This window comes from Aquarana catesbeiana, linkage group LG13 (assembly GCF_042186555.1).
Source record: "Aquarana catesbeiana isolate 2022-GZ linkage group LG13, ASM4218655v1, whole genome shotgun sequence".
Taxonomy (NCBI): Eukaryota; Metazoa; Chordata; class Amphibia; order Anura; family Ranidae; genus Aquarana; species Aquarana catesbeiana.
Window position 1 is genome coordinate 120,531,363 of NC_133336.1, and position 19,349 is coordinate 120,550,711.

Consider the following 19,349-nt stretch of genomic DNA (forward strand, 5'->3'; position numbering starts at 1 on the left):
AAGAAATGGTTCTGGTTATTCAGGCTTAGGGGTGGAAATGGTTAATAGATAGATGTACAAAATGATAAGTGACCCAAATTCCCTAATATTGTCTTTAAGGGGACTTATTTTAGGTTCCCATTCCCCCACATAGACAACATCAGAATTACAATCATCCATCCCCCGTGGAGAGGTGTGCTGGTTTGAACGCTACAAGAAGTAAAGGGTTAAGCTGAGCCGCCTGCGGCTGTCAACATTAATTTCTCCTCGACTCTGTAAACATCAGGAACATAAAAGGCCAATTTCACAACTAAATATAGCAGCGTATTTTGGCCTGATATAAATGGCAGATCGCTGCTGTAGAACACGACAGGCTGAGTGTCCCTGTGATGCACGGTGGGGAGAGAAATGTCGTCTGCAGAGGCCTAAACACTTGGCAGAGCTGGATCATATGTGGGTGATAGACACTTATCTATTCAGATCCTAGGCAAGCCACAGATATAGGTGTAGAACCTACATAATGTAACTATGTATATGGTAAAGGTATCAGAAGAAGGGGTCTTCAGCACATGGTGCATTACACTACATGTTAAAGTGTTATCAAACCCACAACAGTAAAATCTGTCTGTATATGCAGTAAAGCATGCTTGTTATACTCACTGTGGAACCTAAGGGGTTAATCCTCCACATTGTGTAAAAAGGCTGTTTGATCCTGTCTTCTCTGATACTCCCCTTCTTTTACTGTCCCCAATCCATCTGCTGATAGTACAAAGCCTTGGAGGCACTCTGCACATGCTCAGTTTGATGTGCATTGCTAGAGAGTTTTTTTTTTTTTTTTGGGAGGGTGCATGTGATCAGCACAGGGCCAATCAGCATTGTCCAGTGCTCTTCCTTAAAGCTTTAACCAGTGCTTTACTGGACACTGATAGAAGTCATAAGACTGTTGATGAGAAATTGTATTTATCAGTTTATATTTACCAAAATAATTGCATTTCCATGTTCTGTGAACTGTTGGAGACTAGAATGCAGGCTCCTGGGTTTAGTAACACTTTAATGCCCTGTACACACGATCGGACATTGATCGGACATTCCGACAACACAATCCAACTGATTTTTTCCGACGGATTTTGGGCCGGTGACGCGGTGATGTAAAACACGTACGTCGGGACTATAAACGGGGCAGTAGCCAATAGCTTTCATCTCTTAATTTATTCTGAGCATTGTGCGTCGGATTTGTGTACACACGATCGGAATTTAAACGGATTTTGTTGTCGGAAAATTTTATATCCTGCTCTCAAACTTTGTGTGACGGAAATTCCGACGGAAAAAGTCTGATGGAACCCACACACAATCGGAATTTCTGACAATCCAATCCATCGGAAAATCCGACCGTGTGTACAGGGCATAAGAGTAAGGCCGGCCATAGACAGAGGGATTTTCTTTTCTGCAACCAAGGAACCTCCCATGCAGCTATTGTGTTTACAATTGTGTTCTATAACAGCTGCTAGCAATAATCACATGTAAAATCCAACAGGCTGGTTGTACCCAAGTTGATTGATCGAGTCTGCCCATACATGGTTCGAGGAACCAGCCGGGATTCGAACCATCTATAGACGGGTTAACTGATGAACACATACAGTGTAGCAATAAGTAGTTCAGACTATTGATCAATTATTTCTCCTCTTCCTGTCACGGTCACGGACCATGCTGTCCAGCAAATATGGCAGTTAAGCCGCTCATAGATGGTTTGAATTTCAGCTGGTTCACCAGGAACCAGCTGAGATTTGAACCATATATGAGCAGGCTGAATGTACCCACGTCGATCAGCTTGGGTACAACCAGCCTGCCAGATTCTTCATGCGATTATTGCTAGCGGTTGTTTTGGCTGGCTTTAGTTACTGGAAACCCCAGTTTCTGTTGTTAAATGGTAACAGCAGCTTTCAATCAACCAGCAGGGGGCATTGAGTGTAGCAGAATAGATGAATGCACAGGACGACCACCGTCCTGCCTCATTTGGTGGTCACCCAAATAAAGAGAAAGAGGAAATTAGCAGGATCAACAGGTATTTAGAAAACATTTACTCATATCAATATTAAAAAAAAAATATTTCATTTACAAGGCTGATTTCTTTAACTCCAGGATAGGTACTTCCGGTACTTGTATGTAGAGAACAAAACAATATGCAGTCCTGTCCCAGAATACGTAGCAGCAATCTTTTTGCTTTGCTTTACAGTTCGTTCCACCAAATCAAGCTGAAGTCTTTTTGCATTCCCAGGAATCCTGCAGCTCTCTGTAGAGGACACAGCCCTGAGTGACAGCATCGCTTGGGGAACATAAAGCTATTTTACAGGCCACTGGAGATCCTGTATCTGTTTACACATAGTATATTAGGCACTTTGCAGTAAAACAAAATTCTTTCAGAACTTGAAGATAAGGCCATTTGGATTTGTGTCAGGTAAAAAAAATAAAATGCTCTGGAAACAGACACTAATGTTGAATTAACAGTGCGAATCACCACATTGGTAATGCTACTGTCCTTATCCTCACATAAATTCCATGTCCAATGTCTGAAACTTCTAAAAGTGTATGTAAACCCTGAGAGCTTGTTCACACTTGCAGTTAGGGGGTGGTAAAAGCCCCCCAACCGCTACTCCCTTTAGGTGCAGAAGCAGCGTCTGGGGGTGTACATTTGCTGCGGCTGTCAAGTGCAGAATTATATCTCTTGCCACTTACAGCAGGCACAGGGCCTGCAGAATGTTACCTGTTTAAGTGAATGGGAATGCGCCAAAAGCACCCAGCAGCTGCATGTAATGCACACAGTTGCGGCATGCTAGTATGGGGATCAAGGGGTTATTGTAGGTGTTGAGAAGGTGATACAATGCCTCCTCAATGCCTGTCATAATGTGGATCGCTCTATAGAGACCAATGCTAGTGTGAATGAGCCCAAAATCTATTTTTCATTATGTTTTGCAGCATATCTCACTGTATTTAGTTTTATGAAGCTATTCGTTTTTTGTGAATCTCTTGCAAAGCCTCTTGCCTAAAGAGTTCTTGTTGCAAGCTGACAGCGCTAAAGTCGGGCATAGATGGATCGCAAAAGCAGGGACTAGCCGAGATTAGAACCATCTATTGGGAGTTGGTTGTACCCAAGTCAATCCATCAATAGACTTGAATTCAACCAGCCTGTCAGATTTTGCAAGCACGTTTACCGTTGGCGGCAAGAGCCGCTAGCAGTAATCATTGTGTTCTGCCAGCCGGGATGGCTCGCTGCACCCCCCCCCCCCCCCCCACCAGAAAGAACACAATAGTGCAATTTTCTTTCCTTCCACCTTTCCAATGGAATCATCTATGACTTGCCTTAGTCACTGCTTTACAATTAGCAGCAGAGTTGTCAGCGTACCGTGCATGCTCCTTCCGTTGGCCATTGGAATGCCTCATAGACCCAATAGACAGCCCAGTGTCCAAAGAGAGCATACAGCAGGCTGATAACGCTTCTGCTAGTTCCGAGGAAGTGCGAGACGTGAAACAAGACATTCAGAAAAAATTGATTTTAGGTTTAGTTACTCTTCCTTAAAATGGTGGTACTGTTCAGTGCAGCAGAGTTAGGCTCACTGTCAGTGGCGGCCGGTGATTAATATATTGGGGGGAGGGGGGGCGGCAAACTAACACCAAACCCCCTCCCTCACGGGAGATGGACATGAGTCCTAAGGCTGCTTTCACAATGGAGCGGGCGGGTGTTGACGGTAAAATGCTGCTATTTTTAGCAGAGCTTTACCGCTGTTTTTGCGGAGGTTTTCGGCCGCTAGCAGGGTGCTTTTAACCTCCGCTAGCGGCCGAAAAAGGTTAAAATGACCCGGTGATTCGGCGGCGTTGCTGCTTGCAGGAGTTTTTTTTTAACGTCCTGCCAGCGCATCGCCTCAGTGTGAAAGCACTCGGGCTTTCACACTGAGACTGCAGGGGAGCCATTTTTCAGGCGCTTTACAGGTGCTATTTTTAGCCCAAAAGCGCCTGAAAAACGCCTCAGTGTGAAAGGGGTCTAAGACTCCCTGGCCAATCAGGTCACAGGGAGGAGAATCAGGAAGACAATAGCGAATATTAATTCACTATCATCACACAAGTGGGTGGGCTCTGCACCCCAAGCTCTCCCTTTTTTTAAGCCAATTACAGCTTACGGCTGTAATCATGGGCTTAAAAAAAACAAAAAACCCCATTGAAATCCATGTGTCCGGCACCCCGCATGTAGATCCGGCGCCCCTGCATGAGCGGCCGCCACTGCTCACTGTTATGCCCTGTACACACGGTCGGATTTTCCGACGGAAAATGTGTGATAGGACCTTGTTGTCGGAAATTCCGACCGTGTGTAGGTTCCATCACACATTTTCCATCGGATTTTCCGACACACAAAGCTTGAGAGCAGGCTATAAAATTTTCCGACAACAAAATCCGTTGTCGGAAATTCCGATCGTGTGTACACAAATCCGACGGGAAAGTGCCACGCATGCTCAGAATAAATAAAGAGATGAAAGCTATTGGCCACTGCCCCGTTTATAGTCCCGACGTACGTGTTTTACGTCACCGCGTTCAGAACGATCGGATTTTCCGGCAACTTTGTTTGACCGTGTGTATGCAAGATAAGTTTGAGCCAACATCCGTCTGAAAAAATCCTAGGATTTTGTTGTCGGAATGTCCGAACAAAGTCCGACCGTGTGTACGGGGCATTAGTGTGATTTCTAAGGGGGTTAATATAGATATATATTTTTTGATAATTATACTGGTAATGTTATGTTTTAGCACTATTTAATGGTGGTAGGGAGCAAGCAGCTGTACTAAAATGATGTATGTTCATATTTGTCTAGAATTCTGCTTTAAAGGGCCATGTGTTATTGGCATAGAGGTGGTTAATAGGAAAAGAGGCACCAAGATTTCCTCCAGAGTCCTAAGAGTGGCTCCTCTTCACTTGTTCTCCCGTTAGATGCCGCGAAAAGCTCAGCATGTTAGAACAAGCATTCCCATTACAGAGGCCAGGGTGGGGAGCGACGGGTGGTGCCTCTGATCGCTAGACATCGAAACACGAGAGGTGCAGGGAGGCTTCAAAGCTCCAGAACTCCGTCCTTTGATGAATTTTTCATGGGGGAGTTGGGGGGGTGCTGAGCAGCCTCTCGTCTCGCAGGCCGGAGTAATTGATTAATAGAAGGTGTGCTCTGGAAAATCCATAACCTGGTGTACGTCTGACACTCTACATTGAAAGAGAGAGAAACATGGACTTTTACAGAAAATTAACCCTTAACTATATCTGGCTCGTACTGGAATAATGCAAATAGTTCAACATTTCATATATATGGTTCCTACTGCTACTCAGATTGAACGGGATCAACAGCTTGTGAAGTTCAGCAATGCGTACATCACGTGTATTGGACACATAAGGACAAAGTCAGAAGGCATGTGCAAATGCTATAGGAGCTTCAGAAATGCTTCAGAAGTCACACTAAGCTTTCAATCATGTGGGATTATTAGGGAATAGTTCTTCCCATGTCACACATCTTCATTAGAGGGATCCTATCCTTCTATCCAATCCACCCAGAAGGATGTGATAGCAGAGAGGTGAATGCTAAATTTCAAACGGTAGATTTTTGTAGTAGGTCAGTTACCCAAAATCACTTGCATTAAATTAGTAAACAATCACAAGTCTGGCAAATGGCTTTTTATTTTGTAAACTTCACAAGTAGCTTGTAGTAGTGATTTATGTAGCTGGCATGATTGCACTGTGCCATTAATAGCTACTGCTTATCACTATATATATGCTGGGTCCTTCTGGGCAGCTGTGGCTGCCATGGGCGCCTGTCAGTTCCAGTTATTTACTTGTACAGAGCAGTAAGTAAAGATGGCTGAAGGGAAACCTGCAGCTTTTCCCTAGTTTTGGAGGCCCGCAGGAGTGTAGGACATTGCAGATCTCAGCATCATGGAGGATCTCAGTGTACATGTAGGTGCTGCTGATGCTTGCCTGAGTATGTCTGGGCCTGCTACACTGCAAAGAAGCCCCATTTGGAGGCAAGAGTCCGGTCTGATAGCTGAATGCTTGGGGAATGGGGTGATGGGGAAGTGAGAGGCGTTTGTTGATCAGCACAGAATTGCCCTCATAAACTCAAGCCTTCTGCAGCCACCAGGTCAGGCCAAAGGGGTAGTGTACCCAGTAAGTTGGCATAGAAAGTATGAATGCACCGATACCAGTTTTTTAAGAGGAGTACGAATACTGATACTTTTTCTCAAGTAGACACTGATACCAATTACCAATGCCTATTTTGCTGGTGGTACCTATTTTTGGTGGTGCAGAGGTAGAGCACTTGCCAGAGCTTCTGCGGTCCGGATGTCACGTCTCACACTGCCGCACCCTCGCGCGACATCCTCCTGCATCTTTCTCTATAAAGGTGGCAATTAGACTGGGTTTACATATGTGCGGCCTGGTTTTGACAGTGGGATTTCTGCCCCCTATGGTGTGACTTTGTTCAGTGGTTCAGGTGCAATTCAGGTGCAAATTGTCAAAGTACATGACAATAGAAATCTAACCTGAACTGTGCTCAAAATCGTACCAAACTCTTTTAAAAAACGTGCTGCGGCTGGCCCGCGAATATGTGATCCGTCTCCATTAAAAAGGCTGAAGGTTCACATGTCATGCAAATTGGATGCGGTTCAAAACGCATCCAATTCGCATATATGTGAACCGGGTCTTACAGTTTGCAGGCTTGAAGGTATCTGTTTTAGTATCGAAGCATATGCACGAGTTCAAGTACTTGTGCAAATGCTTAGTATCGCCACTGATATCAGGATCGGTGCGATGCTGATCGAAAGTGTGCAACTTCCTGGGATTGTGGTGTGTGTGTGTGTGTGTGTGTGTGTAGGGTGGCCAGCTTGGACTGTGCACCTACTTTCATATTATCCTCCTGAGTGTCGATTGCTGGTGCCGCATGCATCCTGAAAACTTTTCTCTGCTGTCTGGCAGACTCAGTGCTGCTCCAGTGATCGCTCTTTTTTCATTGATTGCCAGATTGAAATTGCTTGTTGTAAGTTTGTATCCATTTTGATGGGTGTGTGCATTAATGTGAAAATTCCAGATACTGTCACTGTGAAAAAATGTCTGCTCCAGGAACTTAAAAATAAGAATTAAAAATAAGCAGAGTTGTGACTATTAAAAAATTACTAAAAACAACTTGGATTGTGATGAATATGAGTTTTAGATGTAAAGTGTGTTTATAGCCCAATTGTTTAGATAAATAGTGTAGGGGAAGTAGAGTAGAGCAAGCAAGAGAGAATGGCTATGTTCCTACATACAGTGGGACAGTGGACACATTTAAAATAACCAAAAAGGCAGCTCTGTTATCATGAATACACCATAAAATACATTTTTTTAAATGTAAGCAGTATAAAGACCTGAATTTGACCTGGTATCTGCCTCTTGTAGTCCCTGTACAGCAGGGCTGGAGTGTGAGAGAAAGAAACAAACAGCACAAGGAGCCAATCAGTTCATATGCTGATAGAATGTCAAAGCAGAGTAACAGAGAGATGAGCTTTTCACTGAGCTGCTTCTTCTTCAGGCTGGGGTGGGTCCAGGATGGCCTAGGCTCAGAGGAGGTGGGTTGAATGATGCTGGCCATCAGACTGAGAACATCTAGTGGCAGAGGAAAAAGCACTGAGGGAGTAATTGAAGGTAAAATTGCAGAAAAAAAAGTTTTTTTTTTTTTTTTTTTAGCTTTTAATGGGCTTTTATTTTATTTTTTTGTTATTTGTTCTGCTTTAAATGAAAGAAGCCGCTTGTGTACGTTGCTGTCAATGTGCAGTTTATTTGTAAGAACACAGATTTTACATTTTTAGTGTAATGGGTAAATATCAGTTGATAAATAGTGTAGTATCCTGAATGATGTTTTCTATTTTTCTTTATGTTCAGTTTACAAGCCCTGCGGAAAGAAAAGTCCAGGGACGCTGCCCGCTCCCGGCGTGGAAAGGAGAACTTTGAGTTTTACGAGCTTGCCAAACTGCTCCCTCTGCCCGCGGCCATCACAAGTCAGCTAGACAAGGCATCCATCATCCGCCTGACCATCAGCTACTTAAAGATGAGAGACTTTGCCAACCAAGGAGACCCACCATGGAATCTACGTATGGAAGGCCCACCACCCAACACTTCTGTCAAAGGTGTGTGTGCTCACTATGGTCACTCACTGTACAACTCCTTGATTACTGCACTGTCCACCTCACTTCAGCAATGTAATATTTCTTATTACTGATAACATTTCTACGTTATGATAGTTAGGACTGTGTGTTTGGCTCAGCAGGTAGTGCTTTGCTTTAATGCATTAGTAAAGCACAAAAACTCCCCTCCCTCCAAAAAAAACCTTCCCCCTGCAAACTAAGAGTATAATGTGCTAGTATGCATTGCATAGAGGCAAATTGTGAAAGACTTGCCTTAAAACTGCTAGATTACTGCAATGTCCATCTCACATCAGCAATGTATTTCTTATTACTGATAACATTTCTATATTATAATAGCTATGACTCCATTTGGCTCAGCAGGCAGGGCTTTGCTTTAAAGCGGTAGTAAAGTGCAAAAAATGTTCCCCCTGCAAATAAAGAGCATAATGTGCTAGGATTCATTAAATGCATGCAAATTATGAAAGACTTGTCTTGAAACGAAGCCCTCCAGAAGCACGTGGTCACTGCTAACAGGGCTTACACCTTCACCCAGTCTTCCTTCCAGGTTCATGGGCTCCGGCAGTGTCAATGGTAGGGCCGCGATAACTTTGCGCATGCGCACGAGAGTCACGGCTGCGGCAAAGCTTTCTCAATGGATGGCATGCCGTCTATTGAGAGCGCAGTGTGCATGCTCCGGTGATGTCGTTGGCTGATACTATATATATTGGATTATATTTTTATTCTGGCCAGTGAAATGAATTAATGCCCAAGTGCTTGACGTGCCTAAACGCTTTACATGAGTTTACAAGCATTAAGCGTTTTTTTTTTTCTGCCAAATCTCTGCTGCCAGGAGGAAAGGTGTCTAGGAGAGTTAGCAAAATATTCAGTGTGCATTATGTGCCAAGAGCAGGGGCTCCTGCACCCTGAAATGTTTCTCAATGGTTTCCTACATGGACAAAGGTTGGAACGACTAGTTTAGTCTTACACTGCTGGAAATATTAGAATATATTATGAATGTAAAGTGGCACAAATATACATTGTCTCTAGATATCAGATTAAAATTTCATGGCCGTAGAGGCAGCAGTTACCCCTTGCTGGATTGTCATTTTTTTAGTGCTGAAGTGCTGGAGTTCAGCTTTAAAGTGATAGTTAAAAATAACAAACATATCATACTTATCTCCACTGTGCAGCTCGTTTTGCACAGAGAGGCCCCGAACCTCATCTTCTGGGGTCCCCTGGCGGCTCTCGCGGCTCCTCCCGGCATCAGATAACCCCCTAGGAGAAGCACTCTCTCGAGGGGGTTACCTTATGGGCACGCTCCCGAGTCCAGCATTTGCATCCACAGGCACCAATGCCGGACTCGGCCCCGCCCCCTGGTGTCCGCATCATTGGATTTGATTGACAGCAGCGGGAGCCAATGGCTGCGCTGGTATCAATCTATACGGTCAAGAGCCGGAACCCTGTGGAGAGAGGGACAGCGCATCCCCGCTGAGGAGATGAAGGGGCTCAGGTAAGTAAAATGGGGGGGGGGTGGCTGGGTGGCCGGTGACTGCCAGGTGTTTTTTCACCTTAATGCAAAAAACACGAAGGTTTGCAACCCCTTTAAGGCAAAAAAATTTCTATATAATAGTGTTCTAAATACAAATTTCCTTTAGAGTCTTCACAGATACCTCTGCATTTCCTACAGGCTTTATTACTTTTATTATGGCATTTTATTTATCAGACATTCATTTGGAACAGATTGTTGGGCACTTTGTGCCCCATGCGACACGGATATTGATAACTGGCACACTGTATGTCTGCAAATGTTTGCTCAGCCCACAAAATGGCAGCATCCATTGAGGGAAAGCAATAGATCTACTTTAAACCATGGGACTTTGAGCATTCGTTATTGAAGAAACTGTCTACAATCAGTAGACTTGGAGTCCCTAACCATTTGGAGTGTGATAGGCTCTCATCACAGATTCCGCTTCTGTCGTTCTAGGCTCCATACTAGCTGACATTAAACGGTTCTTTGCTGTCGGGGTATGCACAATAAAAATGCATAGAGCTGTCAGCGATCATTCATTTAATCAGGCTGTGCAATGAGGTAAACAAAGATGGCAGATTAATGAGTCCGGTATGCTCAGTGACTGACAGAGCTGCAAACATAGGCTGTCTGTAAATTTAACCCTGTCCTGGCCAAATGCATATTTGTATATTATATCAAATTCCACAGTGCTTTCCTTCTGAAAGCAGAGATTTATTGCTGGGACTTATAATTTCATTTTGTAAAGTTCTGTTTTGGAACATTACATATTTGTTTATTGCAGTTGTATGTTTTCTTGTATAGTAATCAGGTTTGCATCTGTACCTGTGTCTGGTGCTTAAGATACCAACATTTTGCCAGAAACAGATGGCCCTTTTTTCATTATTATGTAACATGTCTTAAACATATCTAAACCCAAAAACAAAAATGGAATACACTGCAGATTACCATTTAGATATGGTGTCTGCAGTAGTTTTTTTAGTAAACTCTTTTTTGCCCTTATTTTCACACGATTATTCTGTGATTAACATACCTTCTGTTCTAAGGTGACAACACTCATTCACTGTACTGCATATGTGGAAGAGCAGCGTTGTCGCCCTAGGAGAGAAAGTTAAGACTACAGAACCACGCTCTTTTATGTTAAAATGCTTGGACTACTAGCCATTTTGTATGTATTTTACATTGTGAAAGATCTGCATTCTTTGTCGTAACTTTTGTATTCTCTGTTGTGAAAATACTTCAAAAAAATTATTAAACCGAAGACTACAGAACCCCCTTCTCCTTTTCTCATCTGCATAACCTAAAGGGGGGGTATTCTGTAGTCCTTTTCTCATCTGCATACCCTAAAGGAGAGGTATTCTGTAGTCCAAAGAGGCAAACTGGGCGGGGCCAAAAACACTACTTGAGAGTGCACAGTAATTTGCAAACTCCCTAGACTTCTGCAGGATCAACAATTTTTTTTCTGAACTTACAGGCAGTATATAAAAGTTATAACTTACAGTAAATACAGAGATAACGGAACTCTTTCAGTGGTATATTTAACATACCAAAAAGAAGCAAACAAGGAAAACTCATTGTTAGGGTTTGCATGCAGATCAAATAATAGGAAATCACTTAGAGGCTTTGATCATTTTTTCTGAGGCCTTCCAAAAAATTGTTTTCATAGAGTATGGCAAGATTAAAGGGGCCTAGAATAGGAAAATAATTTCAAGTAAACCAGTTAACCTGAGCTATTCAAGCTGAGCCTATTCATTATTCTCTGCAGTCACTGAAAATGAGCAGGCACTAAATGGATATTGGGCATATCATAATAGGGGGGCTGATGTAGTAAAAGCAAATAGGCTATTTATTTTACAAGGGACTTTTCTCATAGCATAGTGAATGAGGTGAAGCTCTGCTGTCTTCCTTCATCCTACCAAGTGCAACCAAAAATACTATTTTTTTTTAATCTTTGAACATGATTGGGTATTTTTTGCAAACTGAATTTACACCACATTTATTAAGCTCACAAAGCACATTTACCACACTAAGGGAAAATTCCTTTGCTAAGCATATAACCTATTTGCTTTTAGGAAATCAACCCTGTAGTTTCTTGTCTGCTCTATGTAGATATCAAAACTAACAAAAACATTTACTGGCTTTTGTAGCAGTTGGTACAGACATCAGATAAGTACTTACTATCTGCATTAAGAAATTTTGCTTGCAGGTTTTTGTACGTTGCCACAACGTCCTTGCTGTGGCCTAAACCTCCTATACTACAAAAGCACATTATACATCTCCCCGATATGCTGGGACAATATGTTTTCTCCATTTGCAGAGGTTGTCTCTATTCTTTGGAACTCCTCACTTTTGAATTGATAACTAGGTTGCCTCTTACAACTGTGGATTGACTAAATGGCCTTCTCTGTTTCCCCGATTTCATTTCTTCCACACCCTGTCACTTCATTCTATTGCCCCCCCCATACCTCTTCTTGTTCCTTCTTCCCTCTCCTCCTGCACAGTCTTGTTCCCATAGATCTGCACAGTCTTGTTCCCATAGATCTCACTGCTTCTACCTCAGAGTCCGGAGCATTCAGTCCCTCAAGACTCAAGTCTCATTTACACCTGAGCATTGTGTATCTTGAAGCTCAAAGTTCCAAAACTTTCAACAAACAAAATTGTGTGTAATTTAATAGTGGTTGTTCACATATGAGTGCTCAGGCCCCTATAACTTGATGCCTGATGCTCCAAAAGCCACATGAGCTACTTCTGGGGGTTTTCAGCCCCATAGATGTCAATGGGAATGCATTGAAATGCTCTGAGCATTTTCAGGCTTTTTGTCAGGCATAGTTCAGGCATTTTGAGCCTGTAAAATTTGTCTCCTCTCCCTAGTGTTTTCCACTAACAAAAACTCCTGAAGCTCGAATGCACATATAAAACGCTTGAAACCCAGTTCTAAAATGCTTGTATGTACAAGCAAAAATGCTCAAAAGCACTCAAAAATGCCTGCAAACTGCCCTGGTCAGGTATGAATGCAGCCTCAATAGGTCCCAGTGGGTGGACAGGAAGTGGCATCCACTTTAGCTGCTCATACATCAAAATGCATTCTGTTCAGCAAGGACTGTCTGAATTTCCATTCAACTATGGCTGTTCCCACTTGACAGAAGTAATCTAACGATTGATGTCTGTCGAATGGAGCTGTTGGAAAAAGGTTCTCAATGAGCTGACTACAACCAATTGGCTACAGCTGCTGATCAGTGTATTCTGACAGCGGAGGAGTCCCATTGTCAGGATACAGTGGCACAGAGGGGAGGATTCCCCCATCCATCTCCCATGTGTAGATAGGGAATTCGTTCTCTTTGTTCAGCCAGGCATCTGTGACAGCTATGGCCAGACTTAGCTTCAAATAATATATAGGATAAAGAAAATAAATAGTTACTGTAAATATCAGACTTTTAGTAGCACAACCCGCTAGTTCTTAAAGCAGACCTTCAGTCATTTTTTCAACTTTCCATCTATTAAATGTTCCGCCCTTGTTGTTTTAATAGGTTGTTTGGATAGTAAAACAGTTTTTTTTTCTGCCAGTAAATCCCTTATACAACCCACTTCCTGTTTCTTGTCTGGTAAAAAGCCTAGGCTTCTGACATCATACACAGCTCTCTCTCTCACTCTTGTGAGAGTTTGCCAGAAAGGGAGGGGGATGAGTCATAAGAGGGCCAATGAGAGCTGCGGAGCTGGAGGTGTATATGTCTGTGTAAATCCAGGAAGTGAACAGGCAGCAGCTTCAGCTGCCCACAGTTAAAATGGTTGCAGCAAGACTCAGTTGAGGGAGATTTCTGCAGCATATTTGGCAAGTACAAAATCACAGTATATATAAAATAATATGCAACGTGGTTGGAGGGAAGCTTCAGAATGGCAAATATGTTCTTATTACAAATGATGTGAGCAGACTGCAGTTCCTATTTAAAACAAAACCAAACTGTTTTATTCCAGCAAAACAAAAATAAAATGTACATACAGCAGCAAATTTAAGAAATGCAAATACACTTCTGCTCAGCTAAAACTACTTGGTCTAAGTCCTGAACAAGCCCTTGTTCTAGGTAGTGTTCCCCTTTGGGGAAGAGCAGCAGCAGTCCAGCAGCAGGTTCCTATAGAACTGGCAACTTTAGCACAGTAGCCTTCAGCTTTACAGCTCAGCCTAGTCCTAAGAGATGTCTATATATATAGTTGAGCCAGAAGTAGTACCATATATATGTGTTGTGAGTCCAGAAATATAATTTATTGATTTCAACAGAAAAATACAGATAAGTAAAATTTCTGGACTCTTTAAAGAGAAGTATGGGTTTGGGGTTTTTTCCCTCCATTATACTTACCTAGGTGGATGTAGCATCGGCCCGATGCTTCATCTGTCCCCCAGTGCTTCTACACTGAGAACCGAGCGATCAAACATCGCGATGGCTCCGTTCTCACAGCTCTCCCGAACAGAGAGCATCTGACTGTCAATCAGAAGCTCTCCGCTCTGCTCCTCCACACTCACTGGAGCGCTGAGCTGTGGAGGGGCGGGGAGCGGTTGTCTCAGCGGCTCGCTGAGAGCCTGAGACGGGCATCAGTACAGGCAACTGGCGGATCCAGACTTCCATTGTCAGGATGACACGGTGCCTGGACTGATTTCTGCAATGTGTCAGAACGGGTCAAAATTAATTGCACTCCTGTGACCCATAGGAGAAGCCCAGCCAAACGAGCTTAGGCTGGACTTCTCCTTTAACTTGTTTGTTTGGCATTGCTTCTGGCTCAACTATATATAAACTCCTGAAGTCAAGTGACCCCTATATCCAGGGGGTCCTCCATTTTGTAGAGAGCTCCTGAACCTAGGTTATCTAGTTTAAAAAAAGATCTCTCACCTACCAGCTAAATATTTGTATCCAGTGCTCCCTCCTCCACTCTACAAGCTTACCCACACTTGGAACAGCCAGTCTTGGTCGTGTTGAGCCTAATCAGCAGACCTGTCAGGGAGAGACCAAAGTATGTTCTACAGGATTGGGAATACAGCCCATTCTGCTGGTGAGTATTGTCAATGAAATCAGCCCCAGTACATACTTGGTAAATAACAGGTGAAGACCAATTTTTTTTTTTTACTAAATATGCTCCCTGACTTTACAGTAAAATTAATTTTTAAGCTGTAGAGCCACATACCTGCACATACTTGCCATCATTCATTTTTCTGGACAACATGACATTTACAGTCACCATATTATGATACATACTGCCTTTAGGGTGATACTATTTTATTTCCGAAATGCTTAAAGTATATGTAAACCCCCACGTTGTAAAACAACCTATTCAGTTCCAAATATAAATGAAAGGCAAAACATTTGTAAGTGATCACATAATCTCTGTTCCCAGCTGCATAAGGATCTTAGAGAGCCGGGGGAGAAGAAATAGCAGCACACTGGTCTTCCAAGTGAATAGCTGTGCAGGGGGACATATTAGGATAAGTGTGATCATTGGAGTAGAGCAGGCTGAGTTCTGAGAGCTGTGCTGTCATGATTAGTGTGGTCAGTTTCTGATAGGAAAGCAGAGGGACTGGCAGGAACACCAGGGATTTCACACAAAGGAAGCAATACAAAGAGAACAGGATACTTTTTCATACAAGTACATGTACAGCAGGCACATATGTTGGGTTTACATATTCTTTAATAGTGTAAGCAAATACAACTCTAATGTTTCAGTTTTGCTAATGATTTTTATATCGTATATTGTATTTAGCATCCATATTACTTTTATAGTTTATTGTCTGTAACTTTGATTGCAACACTAAAATAGGTAAATATATGCATAATGGACTTATTATATGTTCACTTTAATTATACGTCTGTTAAAAAAAAACATATGAAGTTAAGCTGCACGCAGAAACGTTGGTCAGATTTTTCCTTGCCTTGCCCGTATAACCCCTCAATCAGTGAACCCTGCTGCGTCTTCTATGTAAATACTGACTTTCTGGTAGTCGGGAGGTCCATAGACTTAGGCAGACCTTTCCCTGTGGCTGTGGTCAGGCCTGGTTGTTGCTGTAACAGGAGTATACGTAAATCAATGGTGTGACCAGTGATGAGATAACTCTCTTTTTTATATATAGACTGATGCTTGTCTCTCTTCCTGAATAGAGTCCCATTCAAGGGTTAACTAGAATGGGCAGAATTTGCCATTGCATCTCCCCCAACAAAGACTGTTGCCGTTTGTTATCTCCCTGTTTCTTTTATTTATTTTTTGCTTTCTAATCGTAGAGCAATTTCCACAGCTGTGGGCAAGAGACATTGCATTCCCGGGCCGGGCTGTAAGAAAAATTGAATGACAGCAAGCAAAACAGCAGTAATTATAAAACTAATTACTAAACGCTCATGATGCCCGCAGGCTTGTGCATAACTAAAATTAGAAAAAGAAATTGCTTTTGGCTGAGGAGGAGGAGGAGAGCTGTTTTGGTCGCTGCTCCCATAACGCATCCGTTTTCAAATCAGGGCGGTGTGTTTAGCAGCATGGGTTCAAATCCCTCCATAATAATGACAAATAATTTTTCTCATACAGAATCGCAGAATGTGGGAGCAGATAAGACCCTAGCAGGCTCATATGTTCCACCCTTTTCCCTTGCTGCTTGAAAATGCTCTGGATAGGAGGCTTTGGAACAACATCATGGCCGTATACTGGCTCCCTATTTGCATACTACTTGTTGTTTGAAGCCATCTACCACCATGGCAATAACTCTGACTTTTGTCTCTTCTACATAGCTCCATCATATGGGTCTGATACATGGGTATAAATGCAATGATTTATAATTGCACTCTATCAGATTTCAAGGCTAAAATCAAATTTCACTTTTTGCAAGCTTGCAGCAGAGGCCTGACTGATTATAACCTAAAGATGGCAGAATTGTTGCCCCCATTCTACTTTTTCACTAGTTACATACACAGTAAAACAGGGAATTATTGGAAAGACTGCAGGAGTAGCAATCCTTTATGACTCAGTGGAAATATCTTCCTAAAAGTCACTGTTCAAAGTCTGTGTATTGTAGAATTGCAGAGAGATAGTAAAAGCAATGTGATCCATTACCATAATGCAGTATTTTAGTAAGTAGCAGTAATTTAGTATGAATTGACTGTATCCAGCTGAGGCTATCTCTGAGGTAAGTGTATGGCTGATTGAAACCCTTGACTCCAGCGTCCATGCAGGGTATTCATTTTTAATTGCCATTTTGTATTTTTATATGATAAAAGGCCACCATCTTCTCATTGTCAAATCTCATTAGTAAATAATGGCCTGAAGGGGTTGTCTTCCACTTTCCTGCCAACACCTCCATGAAAATTTGGGGTAAAGGAGCTGTAGTTTTTTTTAAGTTTTTAGTTATATACTGTATGTGTGAAAACGATCAAGGCTTATGTAAATGATCTTACCACTATGAGCTATTGTATTTAAAATCTAGTGGTTGCTTGCAGTTTGCTAGTGTATATGTACAGTATCTCACAAAATTGAGTACACCGCTCATATTTTTGTAAATATTTTATTATATCTTTTCATGTGACAACACTGAAGAAATGACACTTTGCTAAAATGTAAAGTAGTGAGTGTACAGCTTGTATAACAGTGTAAATTTGCTGTCCCCTCAAAATAACTCAACACACAGCCATTAATGTCTAAACCACTGGCAACAAAAGTGAGTACACCCCTAAGTGAAAATGTCCAAATTGGGCCCACAGTATCAATATTTTGTGCGGCCGCCATTATTTTCCAGCATTGCCTTAACCCTCTTGGGCATGGAGTTCACCCGAGCTTCACAGGTTTCCACTGAAGTCCTCTTCCACTACTCCATGACGACATCACAGAGCTGGTGGATGTTAGAGACCTTGCGCTCCTCCACCTTCCGTTTGAGGATCCCCCACAAATGCTCAATAGGGTTTAGGTCTGGAGACATGTTTGGCCAGTCCATCACCTTTACCCTCACCTTCTTTAGCAAGGCAGTGGTCGTCTTGGAGGTGTGTTTGGGGTCATCATCATGTTGGAATACAGCCCTGCGGCCCAGTCTCCGAAGGGAGGGGATCATGCTCTGCTTCAGTATGTCACAGTAAATGTTGGCATTCATGCTTCCCTCAATGAACTGTAGCTCTCCAGTGCCGGCAGCACTCATGCAGCCCCAGACCGTGACACTCCCACCACTATGCTTGACTGTAGACAAGACACACTTGTCTTTGTACCCCTCACCTGGTTGCTGCCACACACGCTTGACACCATCTGAACCAAATAAGCTCATCTTGGTCTCATCAGACCACAGGACTTGGTTCCAGTAATCCACATCCTCAGTTTGCTTGACTTCAGCAAACTGTTTGCGAGCTCTCTTGTGCATCATCCTTAGATGAAGCTTCCTTCTGGGACAGCAGCCACGCAGACCAATTTGATGCAGTGTGCAGCGTATGGTCTGAGCACTGGCAGGCTGACCCCCCCCCCACCCCTTCAACCTCTGCAGCAATGCTGGCAGCACTCATACCTCTATTTCCCCAAAACAACCTCTGGATATGACGCTGCGCACGTGCACTCAACTTCTTTGGTCGACCATGGCGAGGCCTGTTCTGAGTGGAACCTGTCCTGTTAAACCGCTGTATGGTCTTGGCCACCATGCTGCAGCTCAGTTTCAGGGTCTTGGCAATCTTCTTATAGCCTAGACCATCTTTATGTAGAGCAACAATTCTTTTTTTCAGATCCTCAGAGAGTTCTTTGCCATGGGGTGCCATGTTGAACTTCCAGTGACCAGTATGAGAGATTGAGAGCGATAACACCAAATTTAACACACCTGCTCCCCATTCACACCTGAGACCTTGTAACACTAACGAGTCACATGACACTGGGGAGGAAATATGGCTAATTGGGCCCAATTTGGACATTTTCACTTAGGGGTGTACTCACTTTTGTTGCCAGCGGTTTGGACATTAATGGCTGTGTGTTGAGTTATTTTGAGGGGACAGCAAATTTACACTGTTATACAAGCTGTACACTCACTACTTTACTTTGGAGCAAAGTGTCATTTCTTCAGTGTTGTCACATGAAAAGATATAATAAAATATTTACAAAAATGTGAGGGATGTACTCACTTTTGTGAGATACTATATATGGGGATGACTGTGTTTGTTCAGGTTTTTCTTCCTGTTTAGTAGTTCTGTGTGTTTTGTCAATCCTTTTATATCTCTGCAAGCCTACCGGATAAGGTCTGTTTGACTAAAAATATAAGATGCCCTACAATCCCTAAATACCCACAGTGCTTCTGGTAGCCAGAGGGCATGTGATCTAGGCTGCCTATTTTTTTTACTTTGCATAAAAGACCCTGGAAATATGTTTTCTTCCTTGCTCATTGAAGGACATAGGATTCAAAAACTGTTGGGTAATACTGCTGCCTACAGGAGGATGTGGACACTGGCATAAAAAAAAAACAAAAAAAAACAGTGACCAGCCTGGTATAAACGTATAAACCCTTCTACATACAGCATGACTCACCCAGCAAGTTTTTTGCTAGTGTCCTAGGAGGATAGACAAGTTTTCTCTACTAATCAGAGTATCTTCAGCAATACCTTTAGAGGCCATACTTGATTCCCGCTGGACTGGAAGATTGCAGGGTTCACCTGTGATGTGACTTCTGCTACTGGGT

The 19,349-nt window shown here is 42.8% G+C and overlaps 1 protein-coding gene across 10 annotated transcripts in view; it reads left to right on the top strand.

Moving 5' to 3' along the window:
- Positions 1–19,349, top strand: part of NPAS3 (neuronal PAS domain protein 3) — a 678,331-nt gene that overhangs the window by 297,978 nt on the left and 361,004 nt on the right. For all 10 annotated transcript variants that reach the window (XM_073610105.1, XM_073610104.1, XM_073610107.1 and 7 more), the window contains one exon: positions 7,919–8,163. In XM_073610105.1, the coding sequence (XP_073466206.1) occupies positions 7,919–8,163 (245 nt within the window). The remainder of the gene's footprint in view (positions 1–7,918; positions 8,164–19,349) is intronic.